Raw genomic sequence first — 22,619 nt, 5'->3', positions numbered from 1 at the left:
GGGCCACGCCCCCAGCGGCCGTAGGGAACCGCCCACCGCACCGCTCTCTCGCCTGGCGTAGGGCTGGGCGGTGGGAGAGTGGGTGAGAGTGAGGAACATGAATGCAGAAAGGGCTTTACGCTTTAGCTAGTGGGGTGGCTTCCTTTTTTTTCTGGCACATTAATTGATTTTGGATTTATTCAATCAACATTTTAAATATAGTCACTGTAGAGATGATTTAAATTGTGGTAACTTCATTGCAGAATCTCCCAGGCAAATGCGGGGAGATATATTTCTTTGGGTCCGAAGAATAAATGAACAAATCATGAAGATATTAAATTATAAATAATTTTTGAAAGAATAGATGTTTGCATGGATGTGGATACAACAGAAAACTAGAATTAAAGTTTATTTTCCTAGAAAGTGCTCCCTAGATGAGTTTTTGAAACTGGTCACAGAGGTTTGAAGTGGACTCCAAAAGGAACTTGAGAAAGCGAATACCAAGGGATATACTGGTGAGAGTGAGCCAGTTTTGTGTCTAAGCCAGAATTTTTGAGGATGGCAGCTAGGGTTTGTGTCAGGATCGAATGACTGCACTTTGTTTCAGGGCTATACTTTGTATATGGTGTACCAGGCTAAAGGTTTAGTTCTTTCTTGGGGATAATTTTTGTTTTTAATAAAAGTCTTATGAACAGTAAAATCACAAGAAAGGAGAAAGAAAACTTAGAATCTCAGTACTTTGATAAATCAACTGTCAACTGTTAACTTGGCTTCCTTTCTGAAGCTACCATACGTCTACATAGGACCTTGAGATCATCCCATGAATATCATATAGGTAATCAGAACATTATTTGGCCTTTAGTTTGGCATCGTGATAAAATTTCATTTCGAATGGAGGAGGCATGCTTTTGTCTGGTCGATGGACCAAAAAAAGTCATCTTTTCTAATGAAAAGGTACACATTTTAGGAAATCCTAATTTCTAATTGATCTCTGACATTAATTACATAGTTTTATTCCTTTGAACAAGTAATTTCCCTTTGGAATTCAGATTCTGTTTCTTAAGGAATGGATTGGACTAAATATAGTTACTTCATTTAATAGGTATTTTCTGAATGCTTAATTCTTGGAAAACAAAGGGAAATATAAAAATCTGACCTCCTAAAGCTTATATTTTGGGAGAGACAACCTTTCTACCCTCACAAATATAATATAAATGCTAGTAACTTCAGTAGTTACCTTCAACTGATATAAGTCCTGTCTCCATTTTTTTTTCCTTTTTCTTTCCTCTATCATCAGTAGAGTTGTGGTACAGTAAGAAGGAGTTAAGGAAACACTCATATTGTAGGCAAATAAATATATGTTGATCAAATGAATGGATACTTGCAAGTCTCTGTTATGTGTATACCTCTTGATTTATCTGTATTCATTTACTTCATAAATCTTATCAAACCAACATATTTCCTCCTTGAATTCCCCTCAGACACTTCTTAAATGCAAGCTGTATCTTCAGGTTTCACTTTAAACCATTGCATGTATATGAGTGCGTGTGCTACAAACCTTTAATTACACTTGTAATTAATGTTCATATTATATTGTTCTAATGAAATTTGCATTCTTCTTTGTCTACAAATGTGCATAATTTTGGTGTTATAATATCCTCTTCTGGCCATACATAAGTTTATAGTGCTTATAATTCTAGAGTACTTAGTTAATATTATAAGCTCTGAAAGTCAGCTCCTGTAGTTAGCAATTTTTTCAGAATATGATCTCAATATATAATTTTTCTAATGTAAGCATGTTGTGTTTCTTAACTCATATTGAATGCATGCGTGGTAATAAATCTAGTAGTAGGTTAAAAATAATTCACTTCACTTTCAGTATTTACTGGACCATTAGTCATATATCAGGTTTTAATGAGTTAAATACATGTAACACTCTATAAAGAGCTAGCCGTTCTTCATTTATATCAGGATGTCTGATGTCCCTAGCTGAATGAACATATAATAAATGAAAATATATGTATATATACATGTATACCTCTGTATGTCTATATATGTATAATTAGAGCTCCCTTCTTTATCTTCTTTTGCCCAGCCAACTCTTTTTTTTTTGAGATGGAGTTTTGCTCTTGTTGCCCAGGCTGGAGTGCAATGGTGCAATCTTGGCTCACTGCAACCTCCGCCTCCCAGGTTCAAGCGATTCTCCTGCCTCAGCCTCCGAGTAGCCAGAATTACAGGTGTGTGCCACCATGCCCAGCTAATTTTTGTATTTTTGGTAGAGACAGGGTTTCACCATGTTGGCCAGGATGGTCTCAAACTCCTGACCTCAGGTGATCTACCCGCCTTGGCCTCTCAAAGTACTGGGATTATAGGCATGAGCCACCGTGCCCAGCCTTGCGCAGCCAACTCTTACTCTCTTTTGTAGTCAAGCCCAGGCAACATGGCCTGCAATGCTTCTCTGAACTCTGCCTTCCAAATTAGCTGGCCACTCCACTTGTGTGGTTCCGTAGTTCCCTAGGTACACTTGTGTCAACTCCTTCTCACCAGGAACTAGTATAGAGTTCCCTAGGTACATATATTTCAGTACCTAGGACAATCTTTGACACACCTGTAGGTATATAATAAATAGCTATTGAAAGAATAAAGATTAAATAAATGAATGTCTTTACTTTGTATCCCCAACAACAAAGTCTGTGCCTGGAAATCAATAGGTACTTAATAAAAATTGCATAAATGAATGAACAACTGAAACGGAAGGAAGGAAGGAAGGAAGAAAGGAAGGAAAGGAAGTTGGCCGATTACTATTAAGGGATTTTATTGGATGCTTTTTTAAATTGAACTCATTTTTGTCTTCACTTTTTTAAACACTTATTTTGTCTTTATTCTGATTTTTTCCTAACCATATTTTTGTCAAGTAAATACAGTTTTTAAATTGTTTTATGTGTATGTTTATTATAAATAAATATTTTTAAAATTTAAGGAAATAAAGTAAAAATTACTGACAAATTTATCATGCAGAGATAACTATTTTGGAGGAAAACCTTCCAGACTTTGAAATATATATATATACGTGTATATATATATACACGTGTATGTATATATATATATATATATACACGTATGTATATATATATATATATATATTACACTTTAGGAATATATATATATATATATCACACTTTAGGAAAATAAACCATGCTATATAATACTGTTTTTTTAGCTTGCCCTCTGCCCTCTAAAACTGTAATGAAGGCCTTTTACACCAATAAATACTGATCTATCTGTATCATTAGTTTTAATCCACAGTAGATACCTAATTAGACTAATCTCTCATTGTTGGATTTTATATTGCTTTCATTTTTTGACTGTTATTGGAATGGTGAGATGAATGTCTTTGCTCATATATTTGTGCACATGTGGGCCATTTGCCACATAAAAGGACCTTGGATGTGTCTGTAGGAAAGTGTCTTGGATTTCTGTAGGAAGTATCTTTGTTGCTTAATTGCTGAGTCAAAGGGTAAGATTATTAAACATTTTGACACATTGACAAATTAATAAAAGGTTGTGACAAAATATATTGTGATAAACAATGATTTTCCATCTCAATAAACACTAATTAACTTACTTGTAAAGTGCTTGAAGAACGACTGGTGCATAGGGCTCAATAAATTTTAAATCTTCATCATCATCATCACATCATCATCATGAACATCCCCTTTGAGTTAATGTTTACATTGTAAGTGTGTATGTAAGCTACTTACAATCATTTTTTATATCCAAGGAGGTGCTTAAATAGATTATGTCTTACGAAACTATTGGCATTTTGTAACTTTATCATCCCCCAATATTTTCCTATTTAATGCAATGAATATTAATAACCTCATCTTTCTCATATTGGCAGTGTGCAAAATACACGATAATGAAGAAGCATGATTTTTAATTTTGAAACTCTGTATTATACTGCCTGATATGCCAGTATTTTTCAGTATGAACTTGTAAAGATGAAAGTAAATGTGCAAGAGTCATATTATAATGCCACATTGAAAGCACAAAGAAAAAAGGGAATTATAAGTGAAGGAGGAAAGATTTGTATTTTAATTTATCAAGTAAAACTTGTTAGGAAAAATTTGTTCTAGGATGTATGACACGTTATCTTTCTTCCCACATTCTGAAATGATGTGGCTTATTTATATCTTTGTTAGAGAGGTGCAGTTCTTACAGCTAAGTGCTGTGGAAGGACCTAGGTTATTTTTGGTCTTCAAACAAATTGTAGTGGTGGTATTTCTTTAAAAATGGAAATCTCATGTAAAACACCCAGAGATCAAACAGTTCAAAATAATGATGGAACTTCCTCAGCAGTTAAATGTTCATGATTTTTTAAAACTAATACCTCATTTTGTTTGTGAATTTTCTCAAATACTTCCCCAGACCTCAGATTAGTTTCTGCAGATTTATGACATATAAAAAACACTTCTGTTCTTACTGTATTTTTGGAACTTTAGAGAAACCTGAATTTTTTTAAAATGAATTTAATTTTTAAACTTGCAATTTATGTACTTAGAACAACTCCCAATTTTTCTTTCTTACTAAAGTCCATTGCTGGAAAGAAAAGAAGATAATTCAGTAAACATGTAAAAAGAAAATGTATGCTAATTTTAAAATGGTCATCATATTAAAGACTTTTTTTTTTGATAATTTTCACCTTTTAGCCTCAAGTGATGAGCCAAAATTTTGAATGTTAAAATAGCCCCTGCTTTGGGGATGTACAATAACATAAATATGAAAAGCTCATATTTTATACTTGAAAGAGCTTGATGGATATGGATTTCATTATTGATTTATGGTATATAAAGATATCTTAGTTTGTAGTCAAAGCGAATATAAACCACAATTTTTTCTGACTCTTTCCATTTCTAGCATTTTCTAACATCACATTCTCATATTTTTCCTGACCGCTTCTGAAATCCTGAGGTTAAAAGGAATACAAAAAGATGTAATTAGATTTATCATTCCCTTAAATTCAACTTGTGTAGCTGAAGGTTTGTTTGTGACTTATTACAGAGCCTGTGACTTAAAAATCCTTCCCACAACCACAAGCTAAAATGGGAGAAAACAAACTACCTCACCTTTTCAACCAAGAGGGAGGAGCAAAAATCAGTGAACTTTTACAGAAGAACCTGCCAGCCTGTGATGATCCTACCAAAGAGAAACCTCAGTGAGTTACGGAATTTCCTTTTTGGTGAATTGAGTGCTGTTTTTGCTTTTCTCAGATTCCAAATGAGAGTATACATTTTTCTTTGTTTGATGTGTTGGGTAAGATCTGGTAAGATATTAATTAATAATTTGATTTATCTTTAAAAATTGCATATAAAATAGTGTGGTCTGTATTCTGGGATAAAGAATGTTATGATATAATGGGATAAAAATGTTATGATTATTGGTACTAATTCTAACAAACATTACTATTAAGAAAACTTCTGTGTGTGTAGGTGTGTGTGTGCATGTGTTTGTTTAATAAGTTGACATTTTGCATTGTATTTACTTGCCAGATAATTAGTAACTAGAAAATCTTTTTTTAAAAAAAGATGTAAATAGAGAATAAATAGAAATACTCAAGAGAAAAAAAATTCAGTAATGGAGAAATTAATTTGGTATTTAAAATTATGCCTTAAATATCTTGTTTCAATTTTATTTGTTTAACTAGCTCTACTTTTGAAGAAGATTCTTACTTGGATAAATTATTGATTGCAAAACAAACGAAATAACCATATACTACAACTTTTGCTCTCATTCAGTATGACGAAAAACAAAGCTGGTTTATGGTAATAAGGTAGAACTTAATTCTGGTTTATTGGTGTACATTAATAAAGTTTATCAATATTAAGAGTATCATTTTCTACTTTATGATAAAGTAGAATTACTTGTTCGACTTGATAAGTGGAACAATTAGTTCTACTTTATGGTAATAACAGTGGCAAATTTAAAATTCAAGATGATAGTTTTCTGTAGGAGTTTTATGAGAGCAGATTATTTCCTTTATGTTTTATATTTATTTGAAATTTGTTAATGCATACTTGAATAACTTTAAAATTAACTAGAAATTAACATTATTTCTTATGTTTTCAATTGGCTATTTGAGATAACCACAAATTCTGGAAATGTTTGAATTTTATATTTAAATATAGAATCTAAATGATACTGATATGCAGTTTATAATTTATATTATTACTCTTAAGTTTCTTGATAGGGATTTTAAGTTATTATAATGTATAATAGTGGCACTTTAAGTTGAAAGCCGGAGAAATTTGAAGTATAGGCCCCTAATCTTATGTGTCATTTTTAATACAGTTATAATCATTTTAATATCATAGTTTACATTCAAAACTTATTGGACAGACTTTCTGATATTATTGTTTTGATTAGTATTTATTTAGTCAGTTGCCTAAATTTTCAGTTGGGAAAATTCAAACATAATTGCTTTGTATGTTTCTGTCTGCTAATTCTCGTGTAATGATGATTAAAATACAATGGTAGAACTTTTAGATATTAACAGTAGTAAATAGAAAATAAGTGAATTACAGATTTTACTGATCCTCAAATTCATTTTTAACCCATGTAGACTCTATGCTTTCTCTCATTTTCCTTGAATCTCTACTTGATTAAAAAATTTTGTTGATTTTCAGTAGTTTATTTCATACAAGTATGTTTTATTTATTACACATGCTGCTTTCTTCCCCACTAGAGATTCTGATATATACCTCAAGGAGGGCATGTTTCATGGTTGTCAACATGAAAATCATTGATTACATCTGCCTTTAATAAAGAAACGAAAAGCAGTTTAGTCAGGTGTTTTTAAAAATTGTAAGTAGAATAAAATGGGAGAGGAGAGATAGATCAAAAAACTTTATACAAACGTATAGTACATCTATGTATCTATATATTCAAATTATATGCATATATGCATATTTATTCTTAGTACAGTTGCCAACTTATTGTAACCATTTACATTGAAATTTTTGTTGTTGCTATTATTATATTGCAAGGGTCAGAAATTCTTTTTTTCTTTTTTTTCTTTATTATTATTATTATTATTATTATTATTATTAAACTTTAGGCTCTATGGTACATGTGCGCAACGTGCAGGTGAGTTACATATGTATACATGTGCCATGCTGGTGCGCTGCACCCACCAACTCGTCATCTAGCATTAGGTATATCTCCCAATGCTATCCCTCCCCCCTCCCCCCACCCCACAACAGTCCCCGAAGTGTGATGTTCCCCTTCCTGTGTCCATGTGTTCTCATTGTTCAATTCCCACCTATGAGTGAGAATATGCGGTGTTTGGTTTTTTGTTCTTGCGATAGTTTACTGAGAATGATGATTTTTTATGGCTGCATAGTATTCCATGGTGTATATGTGCCACATTTTCTTAATCCAGTCTATCATTGTTGGACATTTGGGTTGGTTCCAAGTCTTTGCTATTGTGAATAATGCCGCAATAAACATACGTGTGCATGTGTCTTTATAGCAGCATGATTTATAGTCCTTTGGGTATATACCCAGTAATGGGATGGCTGGGTCGAATGGAATTTCTAGTTCTAGATCCCTGAGGAATCGCCACACTGACTTCCACAAGGGTTGAACTAGTTTACAGTCCCACCAACAGTGTAAAAGTGTTCCTATTTCTCCACATCCTCTCCAGCACCTGTTGTTTCCTGACTTTTTAATGATTGCCATTCTAACTGGTGTGAGATGGTATCTCATTGTGGTTTTGATTTGCATTTCTCTGATGGCCAGTGATGGTGAGCATTTTTTCATGTGTTTTTTGGCTGCATAAATGTCTTCTTTTGAGAAGTGTCTGTTCATGTCCTTCGCCCACTTTTTGATGGGGTTGTTTGTTTTTTTCTTGTAAATTTGTTGGAGTTCATTGTAGATTCTGGATATTAGCCCTTTCTCAGATGAGTAGGTTGCGAAAATTTTCTCCCATTTTGTAGGTTGCCTGTTCACTCTGATGGTAGTTTCCTTTGCTGTGCAGAAGCTCTTTAGTTTAATTAGATCCCATTTGTCAATTTTGGCTTTTGTAGCCATTGCTTTTGGTGTTTTAGACATGAAGTCCTTACCCATGCCTATGTCCTGAATGGTATTGCCTAGGTTTTCTTCTAGGGTTTTTATGGTTTTAGGTCTAACATTTAAGTCTTTAATTCATCTTGAATTGATTTTTGTATAAGGTGTAAGGAAGGGATCCAGTTTCAGCTTTCTACATATGGCTAGCCAGTTTTCCCAGCACCATTTATTAAATAGGGAATCCTTTCCCCATTTCTTGTTTTTGTCAGGTTTGTCAAAGATCAGATAGTTGTAGATATGTGGCATTATTTCTGACAGCTCTGTTCTGTTCCATTGATCTATATCTCTGTTTTGGTACCAGTACCATGCTGTTTTGGTTACTGTAGCCTTGTAGTATAGTTTGAAGTCAGGTAGCGTGATGCCTCCAGCTTTGTTCTTTTGGCTTAGGATTGACTTGGTGATGCGGGCTCTTTTTTGGTTCCATATGAACTTTAAAGTAGTTTTTTCCAATTCTGTGAAGAAAGTCATTGGTAACTTGATGGGGATGGCATTGAATCTGTAAATTACCTTGGGAAGGATGGCCATTTTCATGATATTGATTCTTCCTACCCATGAGCATGGAATGTTCTTCCATTTGTTTGTATCCTCTTTTATTTCCTTGAGCAGTGGTTTGTAGTTCTCCTTGAAGAGGTCCTTCACATCCCTTGTAAGTTGGATTCCTAGGTATTTTATTCTCTTTGAAGCAATTGTGAATGGGAGTTCACTCATGATTTGGCTCTCTGTTTGTCTGTTATTGATGTATAAGAATGCTTGTGATTTTTGTACATTGATTTTGTATCCTGAGACTTTGCTGAAGTTGCTTATCAGCTTAAGGAGATTTTGGGCTGAGACAATGGGGTTTTCTAGATATACTATCATGTCATCTGCAAACAGGGACAATTTGACTTCCTCTTTTCCTAATTGAATACCCTTGATTTCCTTCTCTTGCCTAATTGCCCTGGCCAGAACTTCCAACACTATGTTGAATAGAAGTGGTGAGAGAGGGCATCCCTGTCTTGTGCCAGTTTTCAAAGGGAATGCTTCCAGTTTTTGCCCATTCAGTATGATATTGGCTGTAGATTTGTCATAAATAGCTCTTATTATTTTGAGATACGACGCATCAATACCTAATTTATTGAGAGTTTTTAGCAGGAAGGGTTGTTGAATTTTGTCAAAGGACTTTTCTGCATCTATTGAGATAATCATGTGGTTTTTTACTTTGGTTCTGTTTATATGCTGGATTACATTTATTGATTTGCATATATTGAACCAGCCTTGCATCCCAGGGATGAAGCCCACTTGATCATGGTGGATAAGCTTTTTGATGTGCTGCTGGATTCGGTTTGCCAGTATTTTATTGAGGATTTTTGCATCAATGTTCATCAAGGATATTGGTCTAAAATTCTCTTTTTTTGTTGTGTCTCTGCCAGGCTTTTGTATCAGGATGATGCTGGCCTCATAAAATGAGTTAGGGAGGATTCCCTCTTTTTCTATTGATTGGAATAGTTTCAGAAGGAATGGTACCAGCTCCTCCTTGTACCTCGGGTAGAATTCGGCTGTGAACCCATCTGGTCCTGGACTTTTTTTGGTTGGTAAGCTATTGATTATTGCCACAATTTCAGCTCCTGTTATTGGTCTATTCAGAGATTCAACTTCTTCCTGGTTTAGTCTTGGGAGGGTGTATGTGTTGAAGAATTTATCCATTTCTTCTAGATTTTCTAGTTTATTTGCGTAGAGGTGTTTGTAATATTCTCTGATGGTAGTTTGTATTTCTGTGGGATCGGTGGTGATATCCCCTTTATCATTTTTTATTGCATCTATTTGATTCTTCTCTCTTTTTTTCTTTATTAATCTTGCTAGTGGTCTATCAATTTTGTTGATCCTTTCAAAAAACCAGCTCCTGGATTCATTTATTTTTTGAAGGGTTTTTTGTGTCTCTATTTCCTTCAGTTCTGCTCTGATTTTAGTTATTTCTTGCCTTCTGCTAGCTTTTGAATGTGTTTGCTCTTGCTTTTCTAGTTCTTTTAATTGTGATGTTAGGGTGTCAATTTTGGATCTTTCCTGCTTTCTCTTGTGGGCATTTAGTGCTATAAATTTCCCTCTACACACTGCTTTGAATGCGTCCCAGAGATTCTGGTATGTTGTGTCTTGGTTCTCGTTGGTTTCAAAGAACATCTTTATTTCTGCCTTCATTTCGTTATGTACCCAGTAGTCATTCAGGAGCAGGTTGTTCAGTTTCCACGTAGTTGAGCGGTTTTGAGTGAGATTCTTAATCCTGAGTTCTAGCTTGATTGCACTGTGATCTGAGAGATAGTTTGTTATAATTTCTGTTCTTTTACATTTACTGAGGAGAGCTTTACTTCCAAGTATATGGTCAATTTTGGAAGAGGTGTGGTGTGGTGCTGAAAAAAATGTATATTGTGTTGATTTGGGGTGGAGAGTTCTGTAGATGTCTATTAGGTCTGCTTGGTGCAGAGCTGAGTTCAATTCCTGGGTATCCTTGTTGATTTTCTGTTTCGTTGATCTGTCTAATGTTGACAGTGGGGTGTTAAAGTCTCCCATTATTAATGTGTGGGAGTCTAAGTCCCTTTGTAGGTCACTCAGGACTTGCTTTATGAATCTGGGTGCTCCTGTATTGGGTGCATATATATTTAGGATAGTTAGCTCTTCTTGTTGAATTAATCCCTTTACCATTATGTAATGGCCTTCTTTGTCTCTTTTGATCTTTGTTGGCTTAAAGTCTGTTTTATCAGAGACTAGGATTGCAACCCCTGCCTTTTTTTGTTTTCCATTTGCTTGGTAGATCTTCCTCCATCCTTTTATTTTGAGCCTATGTGTGTCTCTGCACGTGAGATGGGTTTCCTGAATACAGCATAATGATGGGTCTTGAGTCTTTATCCAATTTGCCAGTCTGTGTCTTTTAATTGGAGCATTTAGTCCATTTACATTTAAAGTTAATATTGTTATGTGTGAATCTGATCCTGTCATTATGATGTTAGCTGGTTATTTTGCTCGTTAGTTGATGCAGTCTCTTCCTAGTCTCGATGGTCTTTACATTTCGGTATGATTTTGCAGTGGCTGGTACCGGTTGTGCCTTTCCATGTTTAGCGCTTCCTTCAGGAGCTCTTTTAGGGCAGGCCTGGTGGTGACAAAATCTCTCAGCATTTGCTTGTCTGTAATGTAATTTATTTCTCCTTCACTTATGAAGCTTAGTTTGGCAGGATATGAAATTCTGGGTTGAAAATTCTTTTCTTTAAGAATGTTGAATATTGGCCCCCACTCTCTTCTGGCTTGTAGGGTTTCTGCCGAGAGATCCGCTGGTAGTCTGATGGGCTTCCCTTTGATGGTAACCCGACCTTTCTCTCTGGCTGCCCTTAACATTTTTTCCTTCATTTCAACTTTGGTGAATCTGACAATTATGTGTCTTGGAGTTGCTCTTCTCGAGGAGTATCTTTGTGGCGTTCTCTGTATTTCCTGAATCTGAATGTTGGCCTGCCTTGCTAGATTGGGGAAGTTCTCCTGGATAATATCCTGCAGAGCGTTTTCCAACTTGTTTCCATTCTCCCCGTCACTTTCAGGTACACCAATCAGACGTAGATTTGGTCTTTTCACATAGTCCCACATTTCTTGGAGGCTTTGCTCGTTTCTTTTTATTCTTTTTTCTCTAAACTTCCCTTCTCGCTTCATTTCATTCATTTCATCTTCCAGGGCTGGTACCCTTTCTTCCATTTGATCGCATCGGCTCCTGAGGCTTCTGCATTCTTCACGTAGTTCTCGAGCCTTGGTTTTTTTCTTTGGACAAGGTCTCATTCTGTCACCCAGGCTGGAGTACAGTGTGAAGTTCATGGCTCACTACAGCCTTGACCTCCTAGGTTCAAGCAATCCTCTGGCTTCAGCCTGCAGGGTAGCTGGGGCTGCAGGCACACACCACCATGCCTGGCTAATTTTGTTATTTTTGGAGAGACAGCGTTTCGCTATGTTACTCAGGCTGGTCTCCAGCTCTTGGGCTCAAGTGATCTGCCCTTCTCAGCCTCCCAAAGTGCTGGGATTACAGGCATGAGCCACTGAGCCAGCCAGGAAATATTTTTGTAAATGACCAGATAGTAAATATTTTAGGTTTTGTTGGCCGTACAGTCTCTTTTGGACCTACTCAGCTTTGTCACCAAAGCAAGAAAGCAGCAGTAGATAATGCATAAACAAGTAAAGGTGCATGTGCATGAATACAACTTTATTTATGGACACTCACATTTGAATTTGTTGTAACTTTCATGTCACCAAATATTATAATTTTGATTTTTTTCCCAACCATTTAAACATGTAAAAAACATTCTTAGCTAGCCAACCAGACTTGACCACAGGACAGTTTCCCACTCCTGTGTGCTTTGGAAGAGATGTTAAAGGTAGATTAATTCAGGTTTCTCATTTCACAGTTGAGGAAAGTGAAATACAGAATAAAATGGAGTTATTTTTGTAAAGTCACAGAACTTGTAGTATGTGATAAAAATGCGAATTCTTATCCATAGGCTGGAGGTGAAGCCCAAGATTAGCAATTCTGCTAAGCTCTCTGGTGATGCCTATGGGTACGCGGACCACCTTGGAGTAATAAGGGTATTGGAAGTTATAGAACTTTAGAAGCCTGTTTGTAGGGCAGTAATCTTTCCAGAACCCATGGGATTCTGAGCTGAGTGCCTCAACAAAATCATTATTTTTCTCTAAATTGTGTCAGTATTTTTCTGATATGATCCATGTTTAATTTTTCTTGACTTACCAAAATCAGATGCCCTCAAGGAATTTTAATTTATTGTACCAAAATCTCTTTGAACAAGGATCATGTGAAAGAAAATGAAATTTGGAACTAAAAGACCCAGATTCATGTCCTGGTGGCATGTCATCTTGTGCCAAGTCACTTAACCCTCTAAATGCAGTTAATAGCTGTAATACTATCTCACTCTATCGTGAAGCTCAAAGAAGGTAACATAAATGTTGATTTGGTCACATAGAAAGCAATATAAATTAGGTTAGAATAATCCACTGTGTTTTTTTCCATGTTCATTTTCTCTTTAATTCTTTTAGATAATTTCCAGATGTAAGACTTCTCCATGTGTGGTTCATGAACTACCATATGAGAATTCTCTGGGTTACCCACTTAAAAAATGCAGATATATCTACCAAATCAGAATCTCTGGGGATGGCCCCAGGAAATTACATTCTGAAAATTCTGATGTTCCCAGTCTTTTTTTTTCACATCCATTTTTAAAATCATTCTTGGGAATTCCTGGTACAAAGACTTGTTAGACACCTACTTTATTTTGCTTGTGTAGTCAGATTCATTTTCAGCAGCTTTCCTAACATTTGCATAAATGAGTTGCTATCTTGTTTTTTCATTAAAAAATTAATTGACATAGTTGGACCTATTATTTCTAGAGTACATAGTAATATTTTGATAGATATAATGCATAGTGATCATATCAAAGTAATTAGCGTATTGATATCTCAAACAGTTATCATTTCTTTATGTTGAGGACACTCAATATCCTCCTAGCTATTTGAAACTATGTATTATTGTTAACTATAGTCATTCTACAGTGATGTAGAACACTAGAACTTATTTCTCCTATCTAGCTATAATTTTGTATTCTTTCTAAATGTGTGTTTTGATTGCTTCACAACTACATAATTAAAGCTATATTTGCCTTTTATTTTGCTTTCTGCCACTAGCATTCAGGGATTTTAACATTTTACCTACAGTGTTGTGTCTTAACCGGCTCTGCAGCCATAGAAGCCACTGTCTTCGTAGCATAAAGTGGGTCAATTGTTTCGTACTTGGAATTCTGCTGGCCCAAAAGGGTCTTCCTTCTTATTACACATGAATACACAAGAGCTAGTGAACTTCTGATAGGGTCCTATTTATGTTGCTCAAATGTTTATATAATAACTTGTGCCAAAAATATAGTGCTCATGCTTTCCAGTTCTCACCCAGAAATGTCCTGTGGCTTCTAGTTGTGTGCCTGAGATCATGTAATCTCTTTTAACTTCACCTTATTCATATATAAAATGAAGAAAAGAAGAGGAAATATAGAACAACACTGGGTTTGCCATGAAGTGATAGCTAAATATAAATTATTATCATATGGTTAATATTGTTGTTATTAACAAATCCATTTTTTTCCAGAAATGAGGAAAGAGAATGAAGGAGGTTTTCATGTAGGATTTTTGGGATGAGAATGGGGGTTTAGATTATCAGAAAAAAAGGGTTAAATCTTTCTAAGATGTGTGAGGATTGTAGCTTTTCATGGCTAAGTTTTAAGGCTCTCTGTTCTTGAGTCAGCAAAACTAGTGGTTTTTTTGTTCATTTTGATTACAAACTAAGTTATCTTTATACACCATAAAATCAATAATGAAAACACTGAAAATTGCAAGACAAACTTGTCTCAGCAGCTTGCCCAGCATGAAAAAGCATTTGAAATCAAAGAATGTTACAGTAACAGGAGACCATTTCTTTCAACTCCTTCCATTTAAACATGAGGAAACTGAGACTCAGAGATGAGAGGTAAAATAACTTGCTCAGAGTCACAAGAGATTTTTGAGAGAGGCTAGAGGTACTTGAGTCTCAGCTGCTCACGTCCAGAGCACTATGCCTGCCTCTGGACTGTTTTAATCTCCTTGCTCTCAATTTCACAGGCATTGTAACTGTAATGGAAATATGTTTCAGAGAGAATGCTGGACAATCTACAATGATTATTTATAACTTCCCCATGTGTCTTTGGTATTTTTAACATTTTTGCTGCTTCTGTAATTTGAAACCTAATAAGATTTTCAGTATTATTTCTCAGCTTACCTCTCTGTTGAGATTACTGCTAGAGTCATTATCTTCCTACATCTTTGGAAATAAAATCTTGTATTATGTACCTGCTAGTGAATTTTGAATCACAATAGGGTTACTTAGTCTATTTCTCAGATCCTCAATTTGTTAATTTTTCAAACAGGTACAAAAATTAATACTAATCTTTCTGTTTTAGATATATTCAGTTTTTTGCTGATACCATTCGTTTTGGCAATTTTTATTCTTAATTAATTGAAGTCTATTAAATCTATTTTTTCTCATTAAACTAAGAAATGAATATTTTAGATATAGAAAACTAAAAAATATTAAAATACAGACAATAGAAATCACACAGAGAAATACAGATAAACTGAGAACACAATTTAATCAGCATCACTGCAAACTACATTTGTGTTGGTTAATATCTTACCCAATAAAGATGTGTGTGTGGGGGGGGAGGTATGTGCACAAATATATACATGTGTTTACAGTGTATTATATATATGCTATATCATGGATAAAATTAGTACTATATAAATATGGGCTGTATATATAGAAATATATATTCATATGGTTCATGTGTATGGTTTTCATTATCTTCTTATTGTATTTCATTTTACATTATACGTGTTTTCTGATGTTATCCTTAGTTTTCAGAAACATAATTTCTTAAATGCTGCATAGTCCCCATCTTAGAAATACATGATAATTTATTTTTCCAGTCTCTAATTTCCGTGTATTTAATTGAATCCTAAATATTCTGTACTGAAATATTGCGATACACATTAATGTTAGTAGTCAATGAGTATAAAGGTAAAAATGATATAGTAATTTTATTTTAATTAAAATTTATTGATTTTTTAAGGAGACTAAGCATATGTTTAATGTATTTATGAGCTCTTTGAATATTTTTAGAAAATATCTGTTTATATCCCTCACCTGGTGTTCAACTATAGTATTCTTTTTCTTTTTTCTCATTTATAGTTTTGTATATGTATATTTGTTCCTTTCCTACCTTATATTGAAAACACTTCCATAGTTCATTTTTTGTCTTTTTTCTAGTTTATAATGTTTCTTTATGTACAGATGTTTTAAATGTATGTGCTATGAAATCTATTGGCTTCCTGGTTTCTTCCTTTGTTTTTATGCTGAAAAATTATTCTTCAATCTGAGATCATATATATATGAACTGTATCCTTCTTCTAGTTCATATAATTTTACTTTTACATGGAATACTTTAATATAACTAGAATCAAATAATTATCCTAGCATTGTTTATTTAAAAATCCATCACCTTTGACTGCTTTTAATTGCCATAATTATTATAGCTAAAATGGTATATTTATGGGTGTCCCCATTCTATTTCATTAAACTGCCTATCAATTTTTTGTTCTGTTTCACAGGCCTCTTTTTAATTGGTTTATTATGTGAACATAATTTTAATCATAGTCCTATTATCTTCAAAATGTCATTTATTTTTCTTATACACTTTCTGCCTCTCCTTAGTTATTGTATTGAGACATTATTTTAGAATTGCATTGCACATATAAATTAATTTGAGCAGAATTTACTTCAAGATATTAATGCTTATGTTCAATCATGGTGTATTTCAGTACTGTATTTTTAAAAATTTCTTTTTTCATTTTTTCCTCTTTTTTTCTTTTCCTCTTCTTTCTGTTCTCTTTTCCTTCTTTTCTCTCTCTCCTCCCCAACCCTTCTACCTCTTTTTTTAAAAAAAGACTAGTTAATTTGCAAATCATAGGAACCTAGTTTAAACCAGCTTAAACCCACTTATGCTTCAAAAAATAGGAATTGATTATATCATATAACTGAAAATTTTTGAATTAAATACCACTACATTTATTTATACCAGTACACATATTAAGCCTAGCATCCATTAGCTATTCTTCCTGATGCTCTCGCTCCCCCTAACCCCCACAAACAGGGCCCAGTGTGTGTTGTTCTCCCCCATGTGTCCATGTGATCTCAGCATTTAGCTCCCACTTAGAAGTGAGAACATGTGGCATTTGGTTTTCTGTTTCTGTGTTAATTTGCTAAGGATAATGGCCTTTAGCTCCATTCATGTCCCTGCGAAGGCTATGATCTCATTCATTTTTAAGGCTGCATAGTATTCCATGGTGTGTATGTACCATATTTTCTTTCTTTCTTTATTTTTTTATTATATTTTAAGTTTTAGGTACATGTGCACAACACGCAGGTTTGTTAAACATGTATACATGTGCCATGTTGGTGTGCTGCACTCATTAACTCGTCATTTAACATTAGGTATATCTCCTAATGCTATCCCTCCTCCCTACCCCCACCCCACAACAGGCCCCGGTGTGTGATATTCCCCTTCCTGTGTCCATGTGTTCTCATTGTTCAATTCCCACCTATGAGTGAGAACATGCAGTGTTTGGTTTTTTGTCCTTGTGATAGTTTGCTGCGAATGATGGTTTCCAGCTTCATCCATGTCCCTCCAAAGGACATGAACTCATCCTTTTTTATGGCTGCATAGTATTCCATGGTGTATATGTGCCACATTTTCTTAATCTGGTCTATCATTGACGGACATTTGGGTTGGTTCCAAGTCTTTGCTATTGTGAATAGTGCCACAATAAACATACGTGGGCATGTGTCTTTATAGCATCATGATTTATAATCCTGTGGGTCTATACCCAGTAATGGGATGGCTGGGTCAAATGGTATTTCTAGTTCTAGATCCCTGAGGAATCACCACACTGACTTCCACAATGGTTGAACTAGTTTACAGTCCCACCAACAGTGTAAAACTGTTCCTATTTCTCCACATCCTCTCCAGCACCTGTTGTTTCCTGACTTTTTAATGATTGCCATTCTAACTGGTGTGAGATGGTATCACATTGTGGTTTTGATTTGCATTTCTCTGATGGCCAGTGATGGTGAGCATTTTTTCATGTGTTTTTTGGCTGCATAAATGTCTTCTTTTGAGAAGTGTCTGTTCATATCCTTCGCCCACTTTCTGATGGGGCTGTTTTTTTTTTTTTCTTGTAAATTTGTTGGAGTGCATTGTAGATTCTGGATATTAGCCCTTTGTCAGATGGGTAGATTGCAAAAATTTTTTCCCATGCTGTAGGTTGTCTGTTCACTCTGATGGTAGTTTCTTTTGCTGTGCAGAAGCTCTTTAGTTTAATTAGATCCCATTTGTCAATTTTGGCTTTTGTTGCCATTGCTTTTTGTATTTTAGACATGAAGTCCTTGCCCATGCCTATGTCCTGAATGGTATTGCCTAGGTTTTCTTCTAGAGTTTTTATGGTTTTAGGTCTAACATTTAAGTCTTTAATCCATCTTGAATTACTTTTTGTATAAGGGGTGAGGAAGGGATCCAGTTTCAGCTTTCTACACATGGCTAGCCAGTTTTCCCAGCACCATTTATTAAATAGGGAATCCTTTCCCTATCTCTTGTTTTTGTCAGGTTTGTCAAAGACCAGATGGTTATAGATATGACGCATTATTTCTGAGGGCTCTGTTCTGTTCCATTGGTCTATATCTCTGTTTTGATACCAGTACCATGCTGTTTTGGTTACTGTAGCCTTGTAGTATAGTTTGAAGTCAGGTAGTGTGATGCCTCCAGCTTTGTTCTTTTGGCTTAAGATTGACTTGGCGATATGGACTCTTTTTTGGTTCCATATGAACTTTAAAGTAGTTTTTTCCAATTCTGTGAAGAAAGTCATTGGTAGCTTGATAGGGATGGCATTGAATCTATAAATTACCTTGGGCAGTATGGCCATTTTCATGATATTAATTCTTCCTACCCATGAGCATGGAATGTTCTTCGATTTGTTTGTATCCTCTTTTATTTCCTTGAGCAGTGGTTTGTAGTTCTCCTTGAAGAGGTCCTTCACATCCCTTGTAAGTTGGATTCCTAGGTATTTTATTCTCTTTGAAGCAATTGTGAATGGGAGTTCACTCATGATTTGGCTCTCTGTTTGTCTGTTATTGGTGTATAAGAATGCTTATGATTTTTGTACATTGATTTTGTATCCTGAGACTTTGCTGAAGTTGCCTATCAGCTTAAGGAGATTTTGGGCTGAGACGATGAGGTTTTCTAGATATACAATCATGTCATCTGCAAACAGGGACAATTTGACTTCATCTTTTCCTAATTGAATACCCTGTATTTCCTTCTCCTGACTGATTGCCCTGGCCAGAACTTCCAACACTATGTTGAATAGGAATGGTGAGAGAGGGCATCCCTGTCTTGTGCCGGCTTTCAAAGGGAATGCTTCCAGTTTTTGTCCATTCAGTATGATATTGGCTGTGGGTTTGTCATAGATAGCTCTTATTATTTTGAGATATGTCCCATCAATACCTAATTTATTGAGAGTTTTTAGCATGAAGTGTTGTTGAATTTTGTCAAAGGCCTTTTCTGCATCTATTGAGATAATCATATGGTTTTTGTTGTTGGTTCTGTTTATATGCTGGATTACATTTATTGATTTTCATATGTTGAACCAGCCTTGCATCCCAGGGATGAAGCCCACTTGATCATGGTGGATAAGCTTTTTGATGTGCTGCTGGATTCGGTTTGCCAGTATTTTATTGAGGATTTTTGCGTCAATGTTCATCAGGGATATTGGTCTAAAATTCTCTTTTTTGGTTGTGTCTCTGCCAGGCTTTGGTATCAGGATGATGCTGGCCTCATAAAATGAGTTAGGGAGGATTCCCTCTTTTTCTATTGATGGGAATAGTTTCAGAAGGAATGGTACCAGTTCCTCCTTGTACCTCTGGTAGAATTCAGCTGTGAATCCATCTGGTCCTGGACTTTTTTTGGTTATTAAGCTATTAATTATTGCCTCAATTTCAGAGCCTGTTGTTGGTCTGTTCAGAGATTCAACTTCTTCCTGGTTTAGTCTTGGGAGGGTGATGTACCACATTTTCTTTATCCAGTCTATCATTGATAGGCATTTAGGTTGATTCAATGTCTTTGCTATTGTGAATAGTGCTGCAGTGAACATGTGTTTTTTTAATAGAACGAGTTATATTCCTTTGGGTATATACACAGTAATGGGATTGCTAAGCTGAATAGTTGTTCTGTTTTTTAGCTCTTTGAGGAATTGCCACACTGTCTTCCACAATGGTTGAACTAATTTATGCTCCCACTGACAGCATATAAGTGTTCCTTTTTCTCCACAACGTTGTCAGAATCTGTTATTTTTTGACTTTTTAATAACAACCATTCTGAATGGTGTGAGATGATATCTCATTTGGTTTTGATTGGCATTTATCTACTAATCAGTGATGTTGAGTTTTTTTTTTCATGTAATTGTTAGCCACGTGTATGTCTTCTTTCGAAAAGTGCTCATGTCGTTTGCCCACTTTTTAATGGAGTTGTTAGTTTTTATTCTTGTAAATTTGTTTAAGTTCCTTATAGATTTATAGATTCTAAATATTAGACCTTTGTCAGATGCATAGTTTGCAAAAATTTTCTCCTATTCTGTAGTTTGTTTAGTCTGTTGATAGTTACTTTTGCTGTGCAGAAGCTCTTTAGTTTAGTTAGATCCCACTTGTTAATTTTTGTTTTAGTTGCAATTGTCTTTGGTTTCTTTGTCGTGAAATCTTAGCCTGTGTCTATGTTCTGAATGGTATTGCCTAAGTTGTCTTTCAGGGTTTTTGTAGCGTTGGGTTCTACATTTTATGTTTTTAATCCCTCTTCAGTTAATTTTTGTATATGATGTAAGGAAGGAGTCCAGTTTCAATCTTCTTCATATGGCTAGTCAGTTATCCCAGCACCACTTATTCAATAGGGAATCCTTTCCCATTGTTTTTGGCAGGTTTGTTGAAGATCAGCTAGTTGTAGGTGTGCAGCATTATGTCTGGGTTCTCTACTCTGTTCCACTGGTTTATGTGTCTCTTTTTGTACTAGGATCATGCTGTTTTGGTTACTGTAGCCCTGTAGTATAGTTTGAAGTCAGGTAGTGTGATGCCTCCAGCTTTGTTCTTTGTGCTTAGGATTGCCTTGGCTATTTGAGCCCTTTTTCGGTTCCATGTGAATTTTAAAATAGTTTTTTTTTTCTCATTCTGTGAATAATCTCAATGGTAGTTTAATAGGAATAGCATTGAATCTATAAATTGCTTTGGGCAGTATGGTCATCTTAATGATACTGATTCTTTCTATCCATGAGCATGGTATGTTTTTCGATTTTTTTTGTATGTCATCTCTGATTTATCTGAGCAGTGTTTTGTTGTTCTCCTAGTAGAGATCTTTCACTACACTAGTTAGATGTATTCCTAGGTATTTTATTCTTTTTGTGGCAATTGTGAATGAGAGTTAATTCCTGATTTGGCTCTAGGCTTGACTTTGTTGGTGTATAGGAATACTAGTGGTTTTCGCATATTGATTTTGTATCCTAAGACTTTGCTGAAGTTCTTCTTTATCAATTTAAGAGGCATTTGGGCAGAGACTGTAGGGTTTTCTAGAGATAGGATCATGTTGTCTGCAAACAGTGGTAGTTCATCTTCCTCTCTCCCTATTTGGATGCCTTTTATTTCTTTCAAATCTTGCCTAATTGCCCTGGTCAGGACCAAAACTATGTTGAATAGGAGTGGTGAGAGAGGGTATCCTTGTCTTGGCTGGTTTTCAAGGGGAATGCTTTCAGCTTTTACCCATTTAGCATCATGTTGGCTGTGGGTTTGTCATATATGGCTCTTATTATCTTGAGGCATGTTCCTTCAATACATAGTTTGTTGAGAGTTTTTAGCATGAAGTGATGTTGAATTTTATTGAAGGCCTTTTCTGCATCTATTGAGATAATCATGTGGTTTTTGTCTTTAGTTCTGTTTATGTGGTGAATCACATTTATTGATTTGTGTATGTTGAACCAACCTTGCATCTCAGGGATAAAGCCTACTTAATCATGGTGGATAAGCTTTTTGATGTGCTACTGGATTTGGTTTGCCAGTATTTTGTTGAGGATTTTTGCACTGATACTCATCAAGGATATTGGCCTGAAGTTTTTTGTGGTGTTGTTAAATCTCTGCCAGATTTTGATATCAGGATGATGATGGCCTCATAGAATGATTTAGGGAGGAGTCCCTCCTCCTCATTTTTTCTGGAATAGTTTCAGTAGGAATGGTACCAGCTCTTCTTTTGCATCTAGTAGAATTCAGCTGTGAATACATCTGGTCCCAGACTTTTCCCAGGCTTTTTTTTTTTTTCTTTGGTTGGTAGGCTATTTATTACTTCCTAAATTTCAGAGCTCATCATTGGTATGTTCAGGGATTCCAATTCTTCCTGGAGTCTGTCTTGGGAGGATGTATTTGTCCAGGAATTTATCAATTTCTTCTAGATTTTCTGGTTGATATGCATAGAAGTGTCCATAATATTCTCTGATGATTGTGTTTCTGTGGGTTAAGTAGTAATATCACCCTTGTTACTGATTCTGTTTATTTGACTCTTCTCTTCTTTTCTTCTTTATTAGTCTAGCTAGCAGTCTATTTATTGTATTTTTTTTTCCAGAAAACCACCTCCTAGATTCATTGATCTCTTGAATAGTTTTTCATTTCTCAGTCTCCTTCAGTTCAGCTCTGATTTTGGTTATTTGTTGTCTTCTGCTAGTTTGTAATTTGTTTGTTCTTGGTTCCCTAGTTCTTTTAGTTGTGATGTTAGATTGTTAACTTGAGATCTTTCTAACTTTTTGATGTGGTCATTTAGTGCTATCAATTTCTCTCTTAT

At 35.1% G+C, this 22,619-nt stretch overlaps 1 protein-coding gene across 2 annotated transcripts in view; it reads left to right on the top strand.

Annotated features, from left to right (window-relative positions):
- The first annotated feature begins 22 nt into the window (after positions 1 to 22).
- LIPI (lipase I) overlaps positions 23 to 22,619 on the top strand; it is a 106,160-nt gene continuing 83,563 nt past the window's right edge. Inside the window, exons 1-2 of one of the 2 annotated variants that reach the window (XM_063659626.1) lie at positions 23 to 814; positions 5,041 to 5,194. In XM_063659626.1, coding sequence (XP_063515696.1) covers positions 5,170 to 5,194 — 25 coding nt within the window. In that variant the 5' untranslated portion in view covers positions 23 to 814; positions 5,041 to 5,169. The remainder of the gene's footprint in view (positions 815 to 5,040; positions 5,195 to 22,619) is intronic. The other variant, XM_063659625.1, reaches the window with a different exon arrangement.

Source organism: Pongo pygmaeus, chromosome 22, assembly GCF_028885625.2.
Source record: "Pongo pygmaeus isolate AG05252 chromosome 22, NHGRI_mPonPyg2-v2.0_pri, whole genome shotgun sequence".
In the NCBI taxonomy this organism is placed as follows: Eukaryota; Metazoa; Chordata; class Mammalia; order Primates; family Hominidae; genus Pongo; species Pongo pygmaeus.
The sequence above is the reverse complement of the archived record's forward strand: the minus strand, read 5'-3'. Positions and strand labels throughout refer to the sequence as shown.